Source organism: Monomorium pharaonis, chromosome 11 (genome assembly GCF_013373865.1).
Source record: "Monomorium pharaonis isolate MP-MQ-018 chromosome 11, ASM1337386v2, whole genome shotgun sequence".
Taxonomy (NCBI): Eukaryota; Metazoa; Arthropoda; class Insecta; order Hymenoptera; family Formicidae; genus Monomorium; species Monomorium pharaonis.
This window is the reverse complement of record NC_050477.1, coordinates 1,218,170-1,241,967: the sequence shown is the minus strand read 5'-3', so window position 1 is coordinate 1,241,967 and position 23,798 is coordinate 1,218,170. Positions and strand designations below refer to the sequence as shown.

At 42.2% G+C, this 23,798-nt stretch overlaps 3 protein-coding genes and 1 long non-coding RNA gene across 9 annotated transcripts; 2 read left to right on the top strand and 2 right to left on the bottom strand.

Moving 5' to 3' along the window:
* The first annotated feature begins 46 nt into the window (after positions 1–46).
* Positions 47–4,614, top strand: LOC105830264 (glycine dehydrogenase (decarboxylating), mitochondrial). Its single transcript, XM_012669482.3, has 10 exons — positions 47–582; positions 675–753; positions 1,271–1,406; positions 1,491–1,881; positions 1,987–2,507; positions 2,570–2,852; positions 2,921–3,570; positions 3,641–4,104; positions 4,182–4,327; positions 4,398–4,614. Exons 1-10 carry the CDS (start codon positions 376–378, stop codon positions 4,506–4,508), a joined length of 2,988 nt encoding a protein of 995 aa, XP_012524936.2. The 5' UTR covers positions 47–375; the 3' UTR covers positions 4,509–4,614.
* Positions 4,541–7,456, bottom strand: LOC105830265 (HMG box-containing protein 4). 4 transcript variants are annotated; one of them, XM_012669485.3, is made up of 6 exons: positions 7,292–7,430; positions 6,514–6,673; positions 5,873–6,441; positions 5,738–5,813; positions 5,466–5,651; positions 4,541–5,222 (listed from the first exon to the last, which is right to left on the bottom strand). In XM_012669485.3, the coding sequence occupies exons 2-6, from the start codon at positions 6,524–6,526 to the stop codon at positions 4,810–4,812; spliced, it is 1,257 nt and encodes a 418-aa protein (XP_012524939.1). In that variant the 5' UTR covers positions 6,527–6,673; positions 7,292–7,430; the 3' UTR covers positions 4,541–4,809. The 4 variants fall into 4 exon arrangements, with proteins under 4 accessions (XP_012524939.1, XP_012524940.1, XP_012524937.1 ...); XM_012669486.3 differs by having other exon boundaries at positions 5,873–6,435; XM_012669483.3 differs by lacking the exon at positions 6,514–6,673 and having other exon boundaries at positions 7,292–7,456.
* Positions 7,457–7,569: 113 nt separating this feature from the next.
* Positions 7,570–23,605, top strand: LOC105830270. 3 transcript variants are annotated; one of them, XR_004965029.1, is made up of 6 exons: positions 7,570–8,101; positions 8,940–9,083; positions 11,622–11,712; positions 11,788–11,881; positions 13,573–13,703; positions 17,864–17,975. It is a non-coding gene; the product is annotated as an uncharacterized LOC105830270 (long non-coding RNA). The 3 variants fall into 3 exon arrangements; XR_004965030.1 differs by lacking the exons at positions 13,573–13,703; positions 17,864–17,975 and adding an exon at positions 23,519–23,605; XR_003626598.2 differs by lacking the exons at positions 13,573–13,703; positions 17,864–17,975 and having other exon boundaries at positions 11,788–12,828.
* On the bottom strand, positions 9,737–11,195 carry LOC105830269 (U3 small nucleolar ribonucleoprotein protein IMP4). Its single transcript, XM_012669489.3, has one exon. The coding sequence runs from the start codon at positions 10,797–10,799 to the stop codon at positions 9,861–9,863; it is 939 nt and encodes a 312-aa protein (XP_012524943.1). The 5' UTR covers positions 10,800–11,195; the 3' UTR covers positions 9,737–9,860.
* Positions 23,606–23,798: the final 193 nt, after the last annotated feature.

The following is a 23,798-nucleotide window of genomic DNA, read 5'->3' as shown; positions in this document are numbered from 1 at the left end:
ATAATAAAGTTTGTGAAAGTTATTTTGCGCTGGCGAAAATAAAATTTGTTTGTATGTTGGATAAAAAATTCCATTAGATCGTATTAGATCGAAGTTAAACATCTTAGCGTCACGAGATATTGACGGCGAAAATAATTTCTCAATATTGTCTTATATGTCGAACAGCTCAGGGTTCAAAAGCTGAAGAGTTCAAGCTGTAATCAGGAGTTGTGACATCATCGTGCGATATCTGTACCCTGAGTATAAAACCTCCGTCAACTTTAACACTTGTCAGTTTTAAGAAGATTCTCAAGTGTGACCGTAGGATTAAATATTAAGCGCCACATTTTAATTTCTATTTCTAGTACGTTTCCACGTTACTCTTAAAAAAGTTACATGATGCAGTACGCTTTGAAGATGGCAAGGTGCTCCAAACTTTTAAATAAGCACAACATTGTAGCTCAACATAGTTTACAACTGAGTAGTTCGAACAATAGACAGAATATGAATAAATTACTTCCGCAAAAAGAAGAATTTCAAGCGAGGCATATCGGACCCAGGGAACATGAACAGATAGAAATGTTAAAACTAATTGGATTTAAGGTAATTTGCCACTAAAAATCATTTATATGATAAAAATATTTGTGCATTATTATAATTGGATTAATTTTTGTGTTCGCGTTGCAATATTGCAGAGTCTCGATGAATTAACAGAAACGGCAGTACCAGCTAAAATTCTTCACAAGGGAGATTTAAATCTCGACGAGCCAGTCAGTGAGTAATTTTCCTAATATGGGTCTTTGTTACATTGTCTACCAAAATCTCTTTTCAGAATATATAAATAGCAAAAATATATTTTTTCTTCTCGCAAGATACAGTACGATAACTGCAGGTCATTCCGCGAAAACGTGACAAGTCACGAGACTTTCTGATTCAACTTGTTTTAATACTGATAACCCTCCACACAAATCGTTATCTCAGGTCACAGTTCAATCTCTCATGCGTCTGTTCTCGTTTTCACGTGTTCGTCTCAAAATAGACTTAATTGTACGCTTTCATAAAAACTTCTATATTCTATATTAATTTCTTTTTTCAATATGTCTCGAGTTTATTATATGTATATGCTATTGCATCATATCTTTTTTTCAATAATATTAAATCAACACATAATAATTAGAACTTAAAAACTTTTTGGTTAAAGTTTTTAAAAACTAAAATAAATTAAGTAGATCTTATCTAAATATCTTATACATATAAATTAAATAAAAATTAATACGAATAATTTTTGTAGCCGAGTACGACCTAATAAAACGAATAACAAAAATTTCGGAAAAGAACGACGTATGGCGCTCTTACATAGGTATGGGGTACCACAATTGCTGCGTACCACATACGATTATGCGTAACATTTTTGAAAATCCCGGATGGTAAATAGCATTAAAACAAAACTGATAAATATTGAGAAACGTAAGAAAGTCGTAATAAACAATTTAATTATATTTATCCACTAGGACGACGCAATACACCCCTTATCAGCCTGAGATTTCGCAAGGGCGACTCGAAGGCTTGTTGAATTACCAAACCATGATATGTGATTTCACGGGAATGGAAGTGGCGAACGCTTCTTTGCTGGACGAAGGGACAGCAGCCGCGGAGGCTCTGGCGCTCGCATATAGACATAATAAGAGGAAAAAATTATTCCTCTCCGACCAAGTACATCCTCAGACTATCAGTGTTATAGCGACACGCGCAGCTTCCTTGGGTTTAACGCTGGAGATCGGAGATGTGTTCAAAGTGGACACTAGCGGGAACGATATTGCCGGTATTCTCATACAGTATCCCGACACAACTGGCTGCATCCATGATTTCGAGGACGTTGTTAAAAGGGTGCACGCTAATGGGGTATGTTATTAAAGATTATAATCATCCCAATGAAGATACAAATACTTCTAAAACAGAAAACATAATTTTTATAAGCATAATATATCACAATCTCTTTTGTTACAGACTCTCGTCTGCGCTGCCACCGACCTACTCGCATTAGCTGTGCTTCAACCGCCGAGCGATTTCGGCATCGACATATGCGTAGGTACGAGCCAGCGTTTCGGAGTGCCTCTCGGATATGGCGGACCTCACGCCGGGTTCTTTGCGTGCCGACAGAAGCTGGTGCGATTGATGCCCGGCAGAATGATAGGTGTCACGAGAGATTCCAGCGGACAGGACGCCTATCGGTTAGCCCTTCAGACACGCGAGCAACACATTAGAAGGGACAAAGCCACCAGCAATATTTGCACCGCACAAGCGTTGCTGGCTAACATGTCTGCGATGTACACGGTGTATCACGGACCCCAGGGAATACGGAATATCGCAAGCAGAGTGCACAATTTAACGCTGGCTCTGGCGAAGGGCCTGGAGGTGACTGGAAACGCGATAAATAATATATACTTTTTCGATACTATCACAGTGTCGCCAAAGATTTCTGTGCAGATGATAAAGGAAAATGCAAACAAAGCTAAAATAAACTTAAGGTATTTCTCCATATAGACAATAATTAATGTTATCAATAAGAACTGTGAACGAAAATTTATAGATATTTTAACGATGATACGATTGGAATATCTCTCGACGAGACGACGACGATAGAGGACGTGAATGACCTTTTCAAGATATTTTCGGTGAATGTCACGGTCGAAGAAGTTGTTAAAGATGAGAGCTACCTAGCAAGAAGTTTGGACAAGTCAGATTTTCATCGTACTATTCCGTACTTACAGCATCCCGTTTTTAATAGCTATCACTCGGAGACGAGAATAGTTAGGTACATGAAGTCTTTGGAGAACAAGGATGTATCTCTCGTACATAGCATGATTCCACTGGTGAGATTTTTTTTTTAAATATTACACTCGTACGTTTGCCTCTTTACTCACATTAACATTTTTTTCAGGGTTCTTGTACGATGAAATTGAACTCGACGACGGAGATGATGCCTTGCAGCTTGAAAGGTTTCACAGATATACATCCTTTCGTTCCGCTCGAGCAGGCCAAGGGCTACCAACAATTGTTCGCTGAACTGGAACGAGATCTATGCGCAATCACCGGTTACGATGGAATCAGTTTTCAACCGAATAGCGGAGCGCAAGGCGAATACGCGGGTCTGAGGGCCATACAGTGCTATCATGAGTCGAAGGGTGACAAGCATCGACAAGTCTGTTTGATTCCGATATCCGCGCACGGCACGAATCCCGCGTCTGCTCAAATGGCGGGTATGCAGGTAGAGCCGATTCTCGTGCGAAAGGACGGATCTGTCGATACAGCTCACTTGAAGGAAATGGTTGACAAACATCAGAAGACGCTGTCATGTCTGATGATCACGTATCCGTCGACAAATGGGGTGTTCGAGGAAACGATCGGCGACATATGTAACATGGTGCACAACGCTGGCGGGCAAGTATATTTGGACGGTGCCAATATGAATGCTCAAGTTGGTTTGTGTCGACCTGGCGATTACGGCAGTGACGTGTCGCATCTCAATCTGCACAAAACGTTCTGCATTCCTCATGGGGGTGGTGGACCTGGTATGGGTCCCATCGGAGTGTAAGCATTATTTTCTTAGAATCTTGTGTATATATTGTCAAAGTTATATATTAAAAAATGTAATTTATAGAAAGCGACATCTTATACCTTTCTTGCCGAATCATCCTGTGGTAAACTGTTTGGGTAACAACTATGGCGACTTGAAGAATCTTGGTGCCGTGTCGGCTGCGCCTTTTGGATCGTCCTCTATTCTACCGATCTCGTGGGCTTACATCAAAATGATGGGTCCAAAAGGCTTACGCAAGGCCACGCAAGTGGCCATTCTCAACGCCAATTACATGAGCAAGAGATTGGAGAAGTATTACGAAACATTATACAAGGGTGGCACCGGGCTGATCGCACACGAGTTCATTCTGGATGTAAGAGACTTTAAAAAAACTGCCAATGTTGAGGCCGTTGATATCGCGAAGAGATTGATGGATTATGGTTTCCATGCACCAACCATGAGTTGGCCCGTAGCCGGTACTTTGATGATCGAACCAACTGAATCCGAGGATAAGACTGAGTTGGATAGATTTTGTGATTCTTTAATCTGTAAGTTTAAAAAAGAAATTTAAACGTTTAACGTCTCAATTGAATTTCTTTTTACTCACGTTTGCATTTCTCGACAGCTATAAGAAAAGAGATAGCGGATATTGAAGAAGGAAAATTGGATATTGCACAGAATCCTTTGAAAATGGCACCTCACACACAAGAGCAAGTGATAACGACCGAATGGAATCGACCATATTCGCGAGAGCTAGCAGCTTTCCCTGCTGTGAGTTTCTCACGAGCATCATACGCATTTATATAAAATATATATTAATAATTGCGTTTTCTTTTTTTAGACATTTGTGAAAGGAAGCAACAAGATTTGGCCAAGTGTTGGAAGAATAGACGATATTTATGGTGATAAGAATCTATTTTGTACATGCCCGCCCATTTTACCAGAACAATAATTGTACTATTATAATTTATACACCATGTACAGTTATTTAGTTGTGTAATGCAAGACTATTTAAATATTTATTGTAACTTTTATACAAATATATTATTTATATAAAACATAATGTTATTCTTTATTTGTTGACCGTAGACGAAATATAACGGGAAAATCTGTATTTAAGATATAAATTTTTAGTAAATGAATGTTACTTTTGTTTTCACGCTCGTATAATCCCTTTTTTTCTTTTATCTAACTTCTCATACAAGTATTTACATTATTATGAGAGCTCCTATAAACTTTACATAGTTTGTACATTAGAGACCAGGCATAAGATAAGCAATGTTGTCGAGCATTTGGGAAAGTGTTTCAGGTCTAGCGCCGTTAGTTTCCGGCAATTGCTGCGTTAAACAAATTAACGGACCTAAGGCACAGAGCAGTGAATCCAGTAGAACCGAGAGGCTGCCAGAAACAGCTATTTGACCGTCGTGCTCCTTCAAACGTTCTCCAATGATTGTCAAGCTCTCACCAAGTAACTTGAGGTGAGCTGCGACATCGATCGGTTGCGTTCCAACGACTTTGTACATTCCCGTGCCTATTACTGGCTCATTAACCAAATCTTTACTGGTGCGATTTGACGGCGGTGAGACTGGAACGTTCCCAACGACAGATGGCACACCAAGTTGAATGGTTTTTTTTGTAGGAGTGGATTTTGTCTCTTTTCCGTTACCTGAAATACAATACGTATATGGAATAATTTGTTAATGCCGCACCGAATGTTTAAATAAAATACGTGCACGCAAGAAAAAAAAAACAAACCAAGACGTAAACTACAAAAATTCACAAGACATATATCTGATTTGATATTTTTGGCTAATGCAACATGCACACGGAGAAAGAGGCGATACATAAACTACTACATAACATGAACATACAAATAACATCGCCTATATACAAAAACCAATAAACCCACCAATTTTATTAATGAATTTTTTTCGCGAGGCGGGTGGTGGCATTTTCCAAACAGGCTCATCTTTACTTGCTGGTAAAGAATGAGGCTTTGCTGCTAAGCGCTTTGCACGCCTGCGCCAATTATACTTTTCCAGATGTGGCACTGTTGCCCACAGCTCTCCTAATCGCTTAGAAATTGCCGCAAAATCTACAAATAGCAACAATCAATAAACAACATCGAGGTCGCATGCGTTTGTCGGACTTAAAGAAAATAAATGAATATAGCTCAGATACCCATATAAGGAGATTGCTCTAACAGTTCTTGCCTAATTTTCTTTGACCATAGCATGTAAGCGGTAAATCTTGTTTTCTAAAAATATTAAAAGATTAAGGCCCCTTCTTTGATATCCTCATTTACGACGTACATACCCCTTTATCCTTGCGTTGTGCTTTTGACTTGCCTATAATTTTCCCATCCTTAATAATCAACTTTTTTTTACATTTTTCAAGCATGTATAAACTATTTGCCTGTGATGGTATTTCCTGACCTGCTGGTGGCTCTAGCTTCCTAAATCCCATTTCTCTTTCATCGATCATAAGAGAATCTACCTCATTGTCACTGCCAGAGTCTATACTGTCTCTCTCGTCCTCGTTTATTCCAATGGGATCGTCAGATTCCGAAGTGGATGACTGTCCCTCATTGTCAGATATTGAGGTTTCCATTTTGAGCCTTTGTTGCGCATGATTTGAGCCTGCATTCTTTCTCTGTTGCCCGACATTACCTGATGTCTGGCTGGATTGTGTGGGCAATATCTGCTGCTGCTGCTGCTGTTGTACTTCATACTGATCCAAGAGTTGCTGTTGAGTCTGTAGCTGCTGTTGCTGTGCCTTCTGTCGCTTGAGCTTATTTTCCGTAAGATCATCAGATTCGAAGTCGACGAGCTTGGAAGATTTCTTCCTCACGCGACCACTACGGGAGATACCCGTGACCTCTAGATCTGAAAGATAAAGCAGACTGCACCTTGCCAAAGAAAAGAAAGGGTCCAATATACTTTGCAATAGCTAACTACCAGACTTAAACATCTATAAGGTTTTCACAGGATAGGCACAGTATAGAGAAATACTACTTCTATGCAGGCTACAACAGCATCAGTAGCTACTAAAGATGTGGGCAGCCAGTCGCAGTACAACTTGCACTTTAATTCTCCTCGCCTCTTTTCTTTGATAACTCTGCATTACGTTTTTTTATGAAACACAATTATATCTATTAAACACTTGATAGACAGGAGAGGTATTAATAATTAATTAGACATAAGCGAATTTAAGGTAACCAAAGCTCCCGACACAGTTATCTGTTACATTCCCATATATATAATCTAATTGTTTATTTCAACAAGTCCACTCATCAGATGTGCGCAGTAGGTTGCAAGAACGCTTAAGCAGTATATGAAAACGGAGTAATCGTTCTTTTAAATTCACAGAAAAAAATTGAGAAATGGTACGCGGTGTTGAGGTTAGACAGATCTCGCGAAACGTCATTTTTTTTTTTTTGCGAAAACAACAAACGTTTTGTCAAATGTAATCGGCGCGCAGTTAGTACGACGATTATCCGCCACGTACGCCGAAGCGCTGGCGCTAAAATAAAATGCGCAAAATAAACGCAGCCAGGAGAGAGAAAGAGAGAACACGATCCGACGAGCAAGAGAGACGATTGTCTATGGACGCGCGGGCAGCAGGTCATGCGATTTTTCACCGCAAGCGATACACCAGCGAGCAAGCAAACAGTTCTATCGTTCGATGCAGTCGCAAGACAGGGTGATAAAGGGAAAAGGGATGCCCGATGCTCACCGTCGCCCTTCTGAGCGCGTACCCTCGACGATCCGAACGCATCCATAGCGTCCCTTCGCCCGTGCCGCGATTCGGAGCGCACTCACGCACACATCGTACTCCGTGACTCCGACTGCTGTCCGTGAGCCGTCGCGCGCAATGGCTCACGGATAGACGGAGCGCCGATGGTGCGCGAGTGTGTGCCGGGCTCGGAATCGCATGGCAGATCGCAACACAGGCACACAGCTATGTCGTTCACGTGCGCGCGCGCTCCTACCGTCGCGACCTCTCGCGACCCGCCGCGCTGTTGTGGCGCGACTCTTCGAGACGACCGCTGTATCCCGTGGGATGGCGCAAAATAATAATACGTCAACCGTTAACTGTTGCTCCCCTCCGTCCCCCCCGGTACATCGACACACATCGGCACGTAGCCGGGCGTAAGATGGTTTTCGTTTGTTTATCGCGAATTCTGTGGACACAAACGCCGTGCGTGATGTTTCACGGTCGAGGACACGAGAGGCTCGGCACAGCGCATGGAGGTTTTTGACGAAACCGCACGAATTTGAATTCGCGAGAGACTCGCTTGAGGTCTTGCAGGTAGAAGTTTCGATTGATCTCTACCGGTTCGCGATGTGAAATTTCTCTCGCTAATCCGGTAAAAAAAGGCGGAAAATCTGCTGGAATTCGGACTCTCACTGAGATTTTGGCTGTATCGAGGCAAAATGATTGAATGGTTGCATGATGAAATTATTCATGTACTTCATTACCATGAAGTATCGTCAGAGACAAGTCGCCATATTTACGAATTTCGAGGAACGCGGCAAACTTCAGGTGAGACGCCAGTTTCGTCAGGTTCTACTGGTGCTCGCGGCACGAAATTTTATTCACGGCTCGCGATTGCGAATATTGTCTGATAATCCTAAAAAGACGAACGAAATCCATACGAGAATCAACGTTCGGATCGAGACCTTCGTTCGTCGTATGACTGGTAATGAGTACGTGACGAAATTCTCGTCTGTCTCGCGGATTTTTTTTTTGCAACCTGCGACTAGGAGCATCGCCGCCATTGGCAAGATTCATTTCGCGATCTCGATCGCTAAATTATAAGGAAAACGAAGTCTATGCGGGAATTAAGGATCGAGGTCTTTGATTGCCGGATCGAAGCGAAGTAGTTACTGGTAGATAATATGCGATGAAATTATCTGTTTTATAGGCGACCGTTAATCGCCATGTTTAGCCTCGTCTACAAAAGTCGCAAACAGCCAGTTGCGACAGCCAATGACTGTCGAGATGTAACTAGAAACTAGGCGCTCATTGGCTGTCGCAGTATTTGGCATCTCCTTCAAATAAAAGTCGCGCGGTTAACTTTGAAGGGACGTCTGTTTCGAGAGTTTCTACCGGTGCTCGCGGCACGAAACTTTTTCCACGTCTCGCGATCGTGAATATCGTCTGATAATCGGAAAAAAGCAAATGGAATCTATGCGAGAATCAAGTCCGGGTAGAGAACTTCATTTGTCGTGACTGTTAACGAGTACGTGACGAAGCCCTTTTGTGTCTCACGGTCGTGTATTTTTTTCGCAACCTGCGATTAAAATCGGACGTCATCCGCCATTGCAAATTCTAATAGCAAATTCACTTCGTGTACTGATCGTCAAATTTTATGTTCCAGTTCCAATGATTCGCGGCACTTTTTCCCGCGCGTTGTGAAACATGAAAACTATTAAGCATTGGATACAAGGAAAAAGAAAAGCCTGGAAAGAATACATCATGAACCCGTTCATCGCACTAATGTGTGAAGTGGCTGTTATTGAGGGTACGTGGAAAAATTTTTACTACGTCATGCTCACATATGTATGTTCCTTCTTAATTTGTGACGTAAGAATGAATTTTTTTGCAAAAAGCGTTACAAAAGGTCTGTTTTTTTCTATACTCGGGTAAAACAAAATAGTAATTTTAATGAAAAGCAGCATCAAGATATGTGTAAAAAAATATTTTCTATTTTATTTTTCCCCAAGCATGGGCCTTGTCGTATAATGATATTCTTCTTTTTATATCTTTTATATTTATTATTAATGAAATTGTCCATTGAATAAATATATTTTATATCATGTTATTAAAATATAAATTTTAGATAAATATTTATCGTTCTTATAATAAATCTAATAGATATGTGAAATGAAATTTTATGTACGAGCTGAACGTCTAATAAAATAGCTAACTGCAGTCAAATATTTTCATTTACATTGAATATCATAAAGTTACCGTGTAAAAAAATGTATCTAAAATACTGACATTTATTGCATTTGAAATTAACGTGTTAGACGTAGAAAATTAAAAATCAAAAAATAATTTAATATTTTCTCACATATGTAAAAAGAACTATAATAATTTATATATATATGATATAGAAATAATTATGTTTATTATATTTATCTTTTATATATTTTACTAATTTTTTTACACTCCTTTTCAAGAATTTTGATATATTTACTATTATATACAGTCAGGAATGTCTTAATATATAAATATTAATAGTTTTATAAAATTTATCAAAATATGATTGATATATACAAGGATAAATCTATCAGTACTAAATTAACTTGTCTTCTTGCCAGCCATCTTCATCTGACAAAAATCTTCTTTTGTAGCTTGTATTCATGTAAGGTCTCAATGCCCATTCTGTGTCAGCAGCCGACTCAGCGTCTAGAGTTCCTAGTTTGATTTCATACAACTTCATCTGAAAACGTGGTCCAACCTCAGTCAACTCGACCTCTTTTCCCTGGATCCTCTTGTATGTGTGGTGTCGGAAGCATATGTAGTCGTCGTGATTAGCAAAACTGATTACTCTCTTGCTATCCTCCTTCGGCACTGGAAACAGATACTTGAGTATATTCATTACCCTCTGCCCCAGCTTTGTTTTGAAGTTGTGGAAGATTAAATGTGGATACTGCTCCGACATCGTGCCAATGTCAGGAATGTCATGTCGCATTATGACACCAGACAGCGTGAAGTAGGCCGTCGGCCCGTACGGCAGGTGGCACACCACCAGGGCGTCGGGCACGCCCCGGTGCTCGTGCACGATGATGAAGTCCGTGACGTCGTTTGCGCGGCAGGCGTGGATCAGCTGCTTCATCTCGTAGTTACCGCGATTCATCCGCTGCGAGTTCGGGAATATCAGGCGCAGCTCCTTGACGAACATCTTCAGCCGGGAGCTCGGGTCACGAGACGTCGTGAGGACGATCTTCGGGTCCTCGACGCCGGCCCAGCGGTACTCGTCGTCCTCGTGGCTCGCGACGGCACCGCCGCCCATCTCTGTGCCCATCGCCATCGCCATCTCCGGTCCGGCATCCTCCCATTCGATCTTCCTCTGAACGTGCAACGCGCTCTTCTGCAGATCCGGGTGAATAGGCACATTCTCGTCCAGGCAGCGTCTCAGCTTATCCTTCTTCTCCTGGATACCCTTCACCTTGTCCTGGACGGACTTTCTGTAGAGATACTCGCGACGTAATCGCGCTTGTCTTCGCAACATTTTCGCCACTCAAAATCGTATCCCGTGTCGATTGTTATGAGAAGAAACTTTCCGTAATCGGCCGTTTCGAGCAGTCCCGAATAGCGTGTTTACAGCAGCGACGCGCTTATTTGGAGGTTAGGATGCCACGTGCTTGACGTACTTCGAGTGTGTTCTTTTCGACTGAACTTCTCGTACCTCTGTCTTTTTTCTCTCTACGTTAGAGCTGATTGGCTAAAGCCACTTGAGTTTGTTTGAAATTACATACCAATCTGTTCAAAATTATATTTAAAAAGGAAAAAATAACGAAAACTCCAAAATAATTGAAAGAAATAATTTATAATTTTAATGAAGTGTATGCTTCCTGATTATACACAAAATCATTGTTAGCAAAAAATTAATTTAAGGATAACAATTGCAATTTTTAAGTACTTAATTATTTAAAGTCAGATTTTTGTAAATTAAAGTTAGCAAAATTTTAAATTATTTTTGTTATACTCTATATTATTATAATTAGGTAATTTCTCTAGAATAATGTGAAGATGAAAGTTCGTCTAGTTTAAATGCAAAGTTCCTTTGCATTGAGATCAAGAGACCGAACGTCTCGTACCGCTGTATTAATGGCTACATTCAGCAGAAAAAGCAGCTTTGCAACTGTTGTAAAATTCTTCAACACGGTTGGTTCTTGCTCTTAGTTTCTGTTAGATCTAAACGTATAAACCAGTCGTTGAAGAATTTTACAACACTTGCAAAGCTGCTTTTTCTGCTGAACGCAGCCATTGACTCTCGAAATGCCCGTTCTCTAATTGGAGACCACTATCACGCAGCATTCGTTCTTTTCAGGATGATGTATCATGTGACTGCGATCACCGGGAAGGTTCTTCGGACTTAGGGTGCGCACACAGGGACCGTGGCACTGGATACTAGGATACAGGTAAGTACTCTTTCAAACAAATTACACTAACTATCTTGACTAACACTGATTTAATACAACTATTCAATTTTACAGAGATCAAGTGACTCCCGAGAACCGCCTTCGACTTGACGTGTTCCTTACCCGCAGGAGAGTCAATCATTTTTTTAAAAAGAAGAATTTTTTACAGGTATTTTTTGCTCTTAAGAAATTCATAAATCAAAATTAATTAAACAATTGTAACACGTTAACCTGTTTACAAACGTTTGTGTATTGTTTAATATTATTATACATATAATGATAATAATAATGCTTGTTATTATCATTATATAATAATGCTATGATATTATGTGCTTATATGTACCATATTTACTATTCTAATTTATTCGTTTCTTAAAAAAAAGAAACAATAGCAATTAAATCGTGCCTCTTTCGGTTTACTCAAATTTTTGAAACATTCTTTAAATGTCTCATATTTCCCACGGGGATTTTTGCGTTGTCCGAGTGATCATTCTCGTGTGCACTGCAACGTACACTTTGCGAGAAAATGCAATGCGGCGCGAGAGACTTGCGAGAAATCAGCCTGCTTCCCCGCGCGCGCGACTTACGGGGTTCGATTTGGACGCGTGTTATTTTGTGTAACCACCTGTGGTGAGTGCGGCCAATCACGCATGAAAGTAACAATGAATAGCATCGAAATAGGCGGGATAGACAGCCCAGACCGGTCATTTTGTCTGGTGTGCGTTCGAGCATCTGTGCCATGCGCGCGCGCGTATGTGTGTGTGTGTGTGTGTGTGTGTGTGTGTGTGTGTGTGCGCGCGCGCGCGCGTGTGTGCACGTGCGTGGGTTTCTCCATGTGTACACACGCGTGTGCGGTTCACCGGAGTCCACCACGCCTCAGGCATCCTCTTCCGCATTTCATGTCGTTGGAAGAGGAAAAATTTCGCGAAACATTCTGTCGATTATATACACGGGGTAAAGAATATTCCTGTTAAATACTGTTTTATACAATATTGGATTAAAAATTTGTTTGCAACGATACAATTGATGGGTGCGATTTGCATTGCTTTGAAATGTAATTAATTGAGGATTGAAGATGCATTTACATATCTCTTTATAATAAAATGCAATTTAACATTTATTCGGAGAGTTTCAAAAAGGATATGTTGCATTTCCTTTATCTTAACTGAGAGAAAAAAATGCTGGATTTAAATAAATATTATTAATTTTCTATAAAATATGTCATTAGTACTATTCAAAGAAATATTTATTTGAAACCAGCATTTTTTCTCTTAGTGTATGTTTCTTTGCTGATACAATTATAGTATAAATTCTTTTTTGTAATAATAATATTTTGAAATATTGAGCATACAATCTTGTTATCGCTATACTTTAACTGTTGATAACGCACTATTCTATAAATTTGCAACTAATATTAAGATACTTTTAGAATTATTTTCGATATGAAGAAGCTGTAAAACTTTGTAAAGTACATGTTTGTCTTTTTATTTAAAATAGACAAAGTTTTATTTCTTACTTAATTCTACGCGAATTTATAATAATTACAATGATACTTAACATTAATAATTCGCAACTATTGCCTTCTAAATACTTAATTAGCTAATTTGGCTTAAGAATACGAAACATTCTGAATAATTAAAGTTGTCGCGAATTGTTGCGAGTTGCGTGTGGAGAAATTTGATTCGCGTTACGCGTTTTCCACAACAACGTGTATACAACGATGTCAGCGCGTCGGGCATTGCCGGTCAGTCCGTATATTATAGCAATTCAATAATAAATTGTAGAACGGCTCGGTCGGCGCATTATGCGCCGGTAATCACAGTAATAAGCAGTTCTAAAAGTAACGTAAGTATGTTGTAGGTAGTAACGAGTGGAGCCGTAATCTCGGGGGATGCCTCCTCTGCGTTTGTGGCAGAGGCGAAGGAGGAGAGAAATCGAGACGGAGAGGGCTGAAACATTAGGGGGAGGAGGAGGAGGGAAATACGAGGGAGGTGAGAGACAGAAGGGGAGAGAGAGGGGGAGAGAGAGAGAAAGGGACCCCATGGGCGTCGTCCTCTCTACGTTCTTGAATCGGCATAATTTACAGCCTTGTCCGAGCAAATGGAGCGCGTTTATGCAAAAGGGGCGACATAAAGCACGATCGACATTCATGACGACGATTATTAGAAACCGGACTCTGCTGTGCCGCCGCTTTTCCTTCCGGCGAACGTTTCCGCTTTCTTTCGCCGATAATTTCGTCTTACATTTGTATACTATTCGAAGACAAATGATTGCCTAGTTTAATCGGATTTTTTAATTTTTACGTTATTTTTGAGTAATGGATCACGAGGATAAATAAATAATCCCGTGACTTTGCGGATTACTTGTTTGCGTTTTAAAGTAACTTTCACGCATGGGTGTTCACATGGTAGATATATATATACACGTGGTAAGAATGGTTTTGGTTAAGTGTCTAAAATTTTAGCCGGGTACAAATTTGAAAATTATGTCGGATACACAAATTGATTGCTTAAGATTCCCGCATAATTATTTTGACGATCCAACAAAATTACTAGAAAATCTGTAATTTTTTTCTAAATTCTCCAATTCTTTAAAATCCTGTTTCTTTAGTGCACGAAATGCGTCTGTGATTTACACAATGTTTCAATTTTTTTTTTACGCACATCAAAGCGTAGCTAGCAAGATGCTTCATTTTAACGAAGAATTTTACATTGCTTTCAATGTGGTTGAAAAACTTATTTTGAGTAAAAAAATATGCGAATATTTTCTATAACATTTTCAAAAGTAACGAAGTTAGAGAGTATCTACTAGAAGTTGGCGAGCCTCGTGTATGTACGCCTATGAGAAGGGGAATGCGGGGACTGCGCTATACGTACCCGTTAAGCCAACATCTAATTCGATAACTGGCGAAAATAATAACGTAGCGATCTGTTGCGTTCGCAGCGCGCAATCATCCGTTTCGTACCGTGTGTCCGCACGGGGAACTGTAAGATCGAAGGCGCTTCTCCCGCTGCGGGATATCTTGTTGCTATACGAACGCGTAATAATCGCTACCACCTGCCGTACACAAATACGAAAATACTTGGAATCATCGGACGATCATGACACGAATTTTGCCGCGAGAATACTCGCAAACGTTCCGCAATGCGTTCGACTTTCCCATTCGATGAAACTTACTTAGCGAATGGAAAAGGAACTACACGTAGGAATGATGCAAAATGAATACACGGAGAGAATTTTCTCTTAAAATTTACCCTCAAAATCTGGTAATTGTGGGATAATGTAAAGCATAGTAAATTTCATTATACTTTTAGTAAATTTTACTAAAAAGTATAGTAAAATTCCTCGAGGTCACACATTATCCCACACCGAGAAAAAATAGGGAGTGCATCTTCGAGATGGAAAATCGAACGACACACAGTGGCACGTCGTCCGGTCGTTTATGCATATAATCAGATAATTTTCCGGGCGCGCTTAAAGGTAGCGAACGGTAGCGACTGTTTATAACGAGATGACCGTCGATTACCATCGGTAGCGAGGCTGACACTTATTAAAAGTTTTCGGATCCGAGTTGCGCGCGGGGGCATCGATCTTCCTCTCCGTCCTGACCGCTCCGACTTCCTCTGTCTTTCGTTGCACCTGATGAACGCGACACTGCCTTGTTACCCCCTCCCCCCCCCTCCCGTCTACGAGAAATACCGAACAGTTTAATAAGCAAGGGAGCGGTGGCGACGATATACCGCGATACAAGATACCACGAGTGCCATCCATCACGCGCGAGATGTGAATCGCCATCTCTCGTAGCGTTCCTCTCCTCTCCCACGGACGTTTCGGCATAAGTTTCGAAGACACCCAATTCTCTATAATCTTCCGTTCGTTCCTAAAGACGACCTCACACGGATCCTCTTAACTGCGGTTATTTTTCAAACGTCGCGTCGACCGTTGCGTCACACGCTCGGGTAAAACTGTGCCGCGACGAGGCAACGTGAAGGGAGATAAAAAAAAGAGAGAGAGAGAGAGAGAAACATTATTATATTCATCGCGGCCGGTGGTTTAATGCGCCGGACGATAACGAAAGCTCAGGTCGGTGCTCGCCATCGACCGAGCCGCCGCCGTCATCCTGGCGCGAGGCGGAGGTCGCGTGCAAAAAATACGTTAATTCCGCGTAGCTTGCATGACCGTGCAAATAAATAAAACGGCAAACACACATCGCGCGGCGCTGCCCGGCTCTCTCGGTACCGTATTTTATATTTTATCCGGTTCGAATGATTGATTGCGCTCCGCTACCGGGGGCTGAGTCCCGGACACGATAGCATCTCGCGAAATGCCCCCGGTCGCCCGACTGTACTTGTCGTTTCACGCATTGTTTATTATTGTCCGATGGTTTTATCACGATCGTCGGTATAGGGGAACCGGACGCAAGAGAGAGGGGAGGGGAGGGAGGGAGACACGGGATAACGATTCCTTCATCGACGTGACTTTCGCGGGATGCGAGAGGAATGGTAGATGAGGGTTGTTGCGTTGTCGTCATTTTCCACCGTACGATTGCGATGTAATTGCGACGAATAGAATTCGCGGTAGAGGAAAATATAATACCAGGCTAGAAGAGAGAAATGATCGCGCGATTATTGCCAGCGCGATCAGACTGGCGAAAGTCGGTTTTCGGTTTTTTGGCATGAACCGGAGTAAAAGAGGCAACGATCCCCATATACGCGTGGTGGAGGATAGTAATTACAGAAGCGGGACTGAAAACGCGGGGCTCCATCAGACCCTGCGAGGCACGATCCTCGATAAGTATAGTTGTTTCAGGATCGCGTCGATGCCTCCTCTACTCCCGCTATCTCATTTTATTGGTACAGGTTATGTGAAAAATTTATTGGCTCCGACAGAGCGAGCGCGGGAGAACCTACCCGGGATGCGAACGGTTTCGTCACGGGGCCGGTTGGTACTGAAAGCCTTGAAGATATAGCACTGTTACTTTTGATCATTTCGAATATTCGAAGGAATACAAAAGCAACAGCCCTACTCGAAGGTTTTACTCGCGAAAGTTTCTTCGCGAATTAGAAAATATACGTTGCTTGTCCAGTTGCCCTGGACTCTTACTCGAGGGTTGTCGATAGGCGCTGAGAAGTTTTTGATTAAATATCGAGCTGATGTGACGCCCATCTATTAAATGTTGCTTAATTATATCACGGCCGGCGCAAGTAATTATCGTTTCTAGGGAGGGAGTTCCTGGTTAACGTGGGGTGCACAAGGTGCACAGGTAGAAAAAAAACTCCGCAAATAAGTTATTGCCTAGAGATTTTTTCTGAGGCATCATCAAAGACTGCATCTAGCTGGTGTCTCGGTTGTGCATCGTGCTCTTCCATTTCTTCGGTGAACGGACCCGATCACCGCATACCCCGTTATTATCTTCCGATACAGTTTTGCCTCATTTTTCCCTATCCTCCGCCTCTTTCTGCCCTCTTTTTCTGTTATTTCATGCTTATCCCTCCTTTGTTTCGTCCCTCTTTCTCGGCAGAGGAACTTGGTACACTCGGGAATATCCAAGCTCCCACATCCAAGATATCCATTACGACCGATGCAACCTGAAATCTCGATTTTATTTCGCGCTTAAACGTCCTCAATAAAAAAAATGCCATGAGAATGTGTGTATTTAACGGTATAATTGACACTTACGAATAATTTAAAAATACGTCGTGTATTCTGGGATTTTCATAAATTTTACGGGAGTATTTCGTTCTGCGTGGCGCGATTATCCGCGATGCAGATTGTCTCGATTGATCGTCACGCTCGATTTCCTTCGCGTTACGTACAGCACACAGTAATAACGCCAATTAATGCCCGCGGGACAATCGCCCGAAGTTTCTTACGAACTGTCCCGCAAATTGCCGCGACACAAACGCGCTCGCCGGTATTCAACCGCGTCAATATCGCGACGGAAACGCGCCCGATGCTACCGGAAGACGTTTCCATCTCGAACGTATCGTCATCTTCCATTACCTCCAACTCCGTGGAAGACGAGAAAGACTCTCGACCTCGACGTAAAGTCTTTGATGTAGCAACATTTTAACGTGTTGTTATAAATTCCGATCGTAATATCTCCCGTTAATTTCATAAAGTTAAATGACCTCGATTTCTTTTTTTACAGAACTAATCAACGTAAATATGACGGAGGTTCTTTTTACGAGGAATCGAATTGAATGCAATTGCAAACGGCATCAATAGCGCGAGCGCGGAATCAATAGCGCCGCTTCCAGCCGTTTGACGGTAGAAAGTTTGATGCGAGATAACGTCAGATGTACGTTTCTGAATTCCTTGACAGCCTGGACGCTTTCATCCCAGGATCAAAGGCGAGGGATTGTCCACGAGGGGCGAGCCACGAGGTAATAACGATCGCGCGGCGTAATTCGCGTAGTCGCGCGAGTATATAGCCATTATTATCCGGGTAATGTGCGGGTCGTGGTAGAGTATTGATGTCCCGGCACAAAACCGCTTCAGCCACTTCCTAGGCGTTGTACTACCCTGACCCGCAGTCTGCCAGGAATCAATGACAAATCCGACGAATTCCGCGCTACGTCGGCCGCTTTAAATTTCACCCGGGTCGATATGCGCCACCGATTGATGTACGAATTCTGTTTCTAAGCGCAGCTTTTCAGTTGGCACAGCTATCGACCCTTCGTTTTATGGTTTATTAGACGGGAAACATATTTGTTTTATTTTATTTAATTTCAATGATAGATTGACATCGACGGTGAAAATTTAATTAATAATACGTATTCCATTTTTTATAAAGTGATCCTTTTTTCGCCGGTGTCTGTGCTAATGCGCTTCTACAGCTTACGGATGCTCTTAATAGATGACTCTAGTTGTACGTCTTTCAACGTTGTATTATCTGTTTCATCCTGCTACAGAAATATCCAACTGCTGTATTTCTGCATATCAAAGTGTAATATTTATTATCTCGAAATCTCGATTACGTTAAAATTAAAAGAAAGGCTCTTTTAATCGAATTTCTAATACGATTACATTATTTTTTCTATAACAATGAAAACTAACATACACTTACCTATATTAACCGCATTTTGACTGTGAGCCATTAACTTGAAAATCTGTCAATCAGTATACGCACTCATTAACTGTACAAAAGCGTTAAATTTCTATTTTTTCCAGAAACGGAAAATAAGTGTCTTGAGGGTGTCTCTCGCAAATCGATCGCGAGGGGCGTCGAAGTATCGCTCGCCTCGCCGCACGTCCGAGGGAGAGCCTATGAAATAATGAAGGCAACTCCCAGAGAGCCTCATCGGGCATCATCGCATCGGTCGGCTGGACGATCATAAAAATTCGCCGCAGCGCGCGAGGAGTTTTTTGACGGATCGGCGCGCGGCGCGGCGCGGCGCGGCTCAGCTCGATCCGTCGTTATCCGCTGCCTCGTATAACTCGAGGCAGATTCTAGTTGAGCCGCAGATTTATTAGCGATAGAGCAGTTCGATAGCCGCGCGCTCCTCCGTGCACCACCACGCCCATCCCGTGCCGTGCACACGGCGACGAAGCTCACGCAGAAGAGTCGCCCCTCGCGCGCGCGCGCGCTTCCTCCTCGATGCACCGCGCGCCGCTCCGCTCCGCGATGCGATGCACCGCCGCGATGCAACGAACGACGACGAACGCAAACGTTAACCCGCTCGCTCTCTTTAATGTTATGCTGCGGCCCCTTGCTCGATCGAGCTGTGTCCGCCACGTCGGGGGATTTCTCTCGCCCCTAGGGCGAGAGGATGTATACGAGCGAGCCTTCGAAGCTTCTGCAATTTCTTCTCGCCAAGCACAAAGTACACGAGCGTCCGAGGGCCCGAGAGAGAGAGAGAGAAAGAGCCTGCTCTCTCTCCCGAACTCCGTTCGAAAATTCCCGGGACTCCTCCGCGAAAGCATATAATCGTATACATCTCCGGGAAGAAAAAGAATCGATGAGAAGACAGTTGCGTATACGTAACCACTGTGTTTTAAGAAATTCGGCGGCGCGCATGTACCCGTCTCGAGCTTATATTCCTTTCGTAATTACAATCCGTAACCGCGATTCTACATATTTTTCTACATTGTCCTGTAATAAAATGTTATACAAGTTATACAATTCTCACAATTTTGTTTAAACGTACATGTAAGTAGAATGGTACACGGAGAGAATTTTCTCTTAAAAATTACCCTGAAAATCGTGGTAATTGTAGGACAACGTAAACCTTGAAGAATTTTACCATACTTTTAATAAAATTTACTAAAATGTACTAAAATTTTAATAAAATTTGGCAAAGTTTTAAATTTTGTTAGAAGTATAGTAAAATTTACAAAATTTTAGTAAATTTTGTCAAAAGTAAAATTCTTCAAGGTTTACGTCGTCCTATAGTTATCACGATTTTTAGAGTAATTATTAAGAGAAAATTCTTCCCGTGTACTACCCCGTTTGTTCCCGTCAAGTCCAAAATTTCGTTATGGTCTATAAAAATGGTAGATAACAAGTGTATTTATAAATAATTATTGGTACACGTCTGACGTATCTCGCTACCGCTATCGGCGAGCGAGACGAGATATTTGAGGGAAGCGATAATTATAAGGAAATGGCTCGACGAGTGCGAAACGAGCGCTTTATCGGGCTGAATCGGGCGATGCACTACCGAGCACACCGGGCGGACCGCGGTAGATAAAAAGGTAGAGAATCTGTGTCAGAGGTTGGTTATGCCTTGGATTTATGGGTTTGATTACCGTCGTGTACGGTGCGCGCGCGGCGTGATTTTGTATGGGTAAATCGTGATCCTCCACGCCTCCTCTCTTTCTCTCTCCCTATCCTCCTCCTCTCCCCCTCCTCCTCGCCTCTTCGATCGCGTATAGAGTTATCGCATTCTCGGCCCGTAAGTGTCCATTGTCTACTTCTTCCAGGCCCGCGCATTATGTGCCGTACGCTTACGTCTCGATCCTTCGGCCTTCGACTTACCGGCCTCCGATGTAATTTCACTTTTACGACGTCGCGTCCGATTCACCACCGATAGGCCGTGCTACACTTAAATCTACACGAGCGCGTCCTTACATTATTACGCGAGGTTGCGTAAGTGATTCTTTCGGGGGGTGAGGGAGGAAAGTCTTATTCCGAAATTATCTGGGCTCCTGAGAATATATTATCAATTGCACCGCAATGTTTGTCTTGAACTTGAGAAAATTTTGCTCCCGTTGCTTCAAGCTTCATCCCTTTTCTCTCTTAGAAAAAATTGTAAAAAAACGCTTTTTATTACCTACAAACTATTTTAAGGATATTTAAGGAAATATTTTTTTTAGTCTGTGTATTGTATGTCTAATGTTGATTAGAAATTTGTTTCGCGAGGAACGATTATCAGTGGGATTACACCGTGAGTTGCGACGTGACGCGTTTGTGAAAGGTATTGGCTAACGGTAGATATTAATTTAAGAGAGTCTACAGGTTGTGTGTATTAATCTTGCGTCGATGTGGCACGGAGACCCCAGGTGGTTCACGAATCTACGAGCGGGCAGTAGGTTAGTCGATTGAAAGAATTTCTCGCCAGCATGAGTGGGGCCTATTGTGCTGCTGGAAATTTCGATCTGCTCATTTACTCCGGAGTTTTGTCGAGAATGTGTTACATCCTCAAAGCATTGTCAAAACTATGAAAATTTCATCATTTTATTATTACGTTTGAGTATGTGTCATATTTGAGCACAATTCTCTTATTGGTATAAAAAATTATTTAATCTTTTGTTTCCTCTTAATATATTTTCTTTCGTAAAATCACCTTGTGTAATATCTTATTTGTAAATTTGATGAGGAAGCGGCAAATTAATTAAATCAATTTTTTACATATAACTAAAATTTTAAACATCCGCGCACTAGTTTCTTTAGATTTACTTTTACTCGTTTGAAAATTATTTATCTAAAATTGCAGCAAAATGTGATTATTTTCGCCGTATTAATCGTTGTTTTGTTCTTTGCAGTTGTTGCAGGCCCAAATTTTTGATTGTTAATTAGGAAAAAAAAGAATAAACTCATTAGTCTACGGTTTCAAAATTTCGACAACTTTTAACAGATATTATGTCAAGCCAAAATATCTTTAATCTATGATTCTTCGATATATACAAATATGATGCTAATAAATACAGTACACTTTTATACGAATGCATCAAAACTAAAATATTTTTCAAATTCTGTCACGAGTCGCAGATTGTTGATCTTACTTTCAGCTCATTTATTTATTATTTGTCTTGCTGACCTCTACGAGCGAGCCTTATGACGCTATAAATCCCTTTCAACCGAGCACCTTATTTTGCACGCGTCTTCGCACTTCGGACGATGTGGTAGCCGCTGGTGGCTCATTGATTTCGCGCGTCCGTCCTGTCAGAAGCGTCCACGGACGCTTCTTCCTCACGCCGAGAAAGAGAGCCTCGAAGACGTCGGACGTCGGGGTGGCGAGAGACGACGCCCCACGTCGGGCCCGGTGAGAAGATGAGAAACATCGCGGGAGGTCCCGCGCTTAGCGCGCGCGGCCCAGGATTGATGGACATCCTCACCTACTCACGTGATTATTCGTCGGACCGCGTGCGTGCGTGCGTGCGTGCGTGCGTTACAACCGTGCACGATCATGAGCGCCCGCGTGCGAGCGTGGTAATCACTGGTCGTTAGCGCCTCATTCACGCTGGATGTTACGGACGTCACGGAACTGCCTCATTTCCAGCCGGTATCGATACCTCCTCGCACGTACGATCGATCGGTTTACGTCGGGACCCCCTAAAGCCCGCCTCGATGGAAGCCCCCTCTCCTTTCTTACCCCTTTCTGCTCTTCGTCCCTCGTCGTTTTGCCCCGTCCTGCGATAGCACATCGCTTTGATACTTGTTAGGCCTTCAACGACAGCTGACTTTGTACTTCTTTGACCACTTCTCGGTTGATCAGTATCGATATTTAGCGGGCGTCCAAGTAGAACGGATAATATTCGAACGAATAATTCTGGGTACTTCAAAATCATTTTTCTTACCGCGAGGCTTCTCGGATACGTCACGGTCTTAGAGACTAACGAATGAGTTAATTTAGTACAGTCGAGACTGACGGAATATTAATCTGGACTACAAATCCTTTAATTTAGTGCAGTCGAAAGACTCGTTGAAAATCTCACAAGAATTACGGTACACTAATCCTTCCGTCCTCAGAAAGTAAGAAAGAGAGAGAGAGAGAGAGAGAGAGAGAGAGAGAGAGAGAGAGAGAGAGAGAGAGAGAGAGAAAAGATCCGGCCTTCTCAACACCTCATCTCTCCGCTAGCGTGCGTTGATGATCTTTGAAACTGGTTAGCTCATTAGTATGTGAAGGTTGGTGCCACCTACTGGGCGGGGCGGCGGGTCATTGAAACAATGGTGTTATGACTAGACATCATCGACCTCGTCGAGAAGCGCGCGCGGAGTAGCCGATTGATTTCAGCGATGATCGATAGATCATTGTCCCTCCGCGCGGCTTCTCGATCTCGAAAATGCCCTCGCTCGTCTCTACGCGAGTTCGTCAGCTGTCCACGGACTCGTAACTCGATTATGTAATTAAGATTTCTTATATTTCTTATATTGTTATTTTTTTCAACCTCTTTGTGCTAAATTTTAGCAAATATAGGCAATGTCTGCTGAAATTACCTTAGACGCTCAAGTTCCTAATGGGAGCTTCTTACGATTTAATTGTTAAGTTGCGATTACATTGTTAACAGATTATTAATTTATACAGCACACGTATTTGTACACTCTCGACCATAGTAATAACGATTGTTCGTCATTTTCCAGCGATGCGCAAGCACAAATGCCGAAGCGGTATCACGGTCACGACCCACGTGACCGTTTTAAAGGATCGCCAGCAGCCATCATCAATCAAATCGACGGAGAACGGATTCTCTCGCTGCGCACGGGTCCATTAATTATCGCGCAATGCACGGAGGAGGAGGAGGAGGATGCGCTTTTTTTTGTCGCCGTAAAACAACGGGGACCGGAGCACAGGAACGTCGCCGCGGTCGTGAGTGCAGGTAAGCCCGATGGCATTCTAACTGGACGCTCTCTCATGGAGACC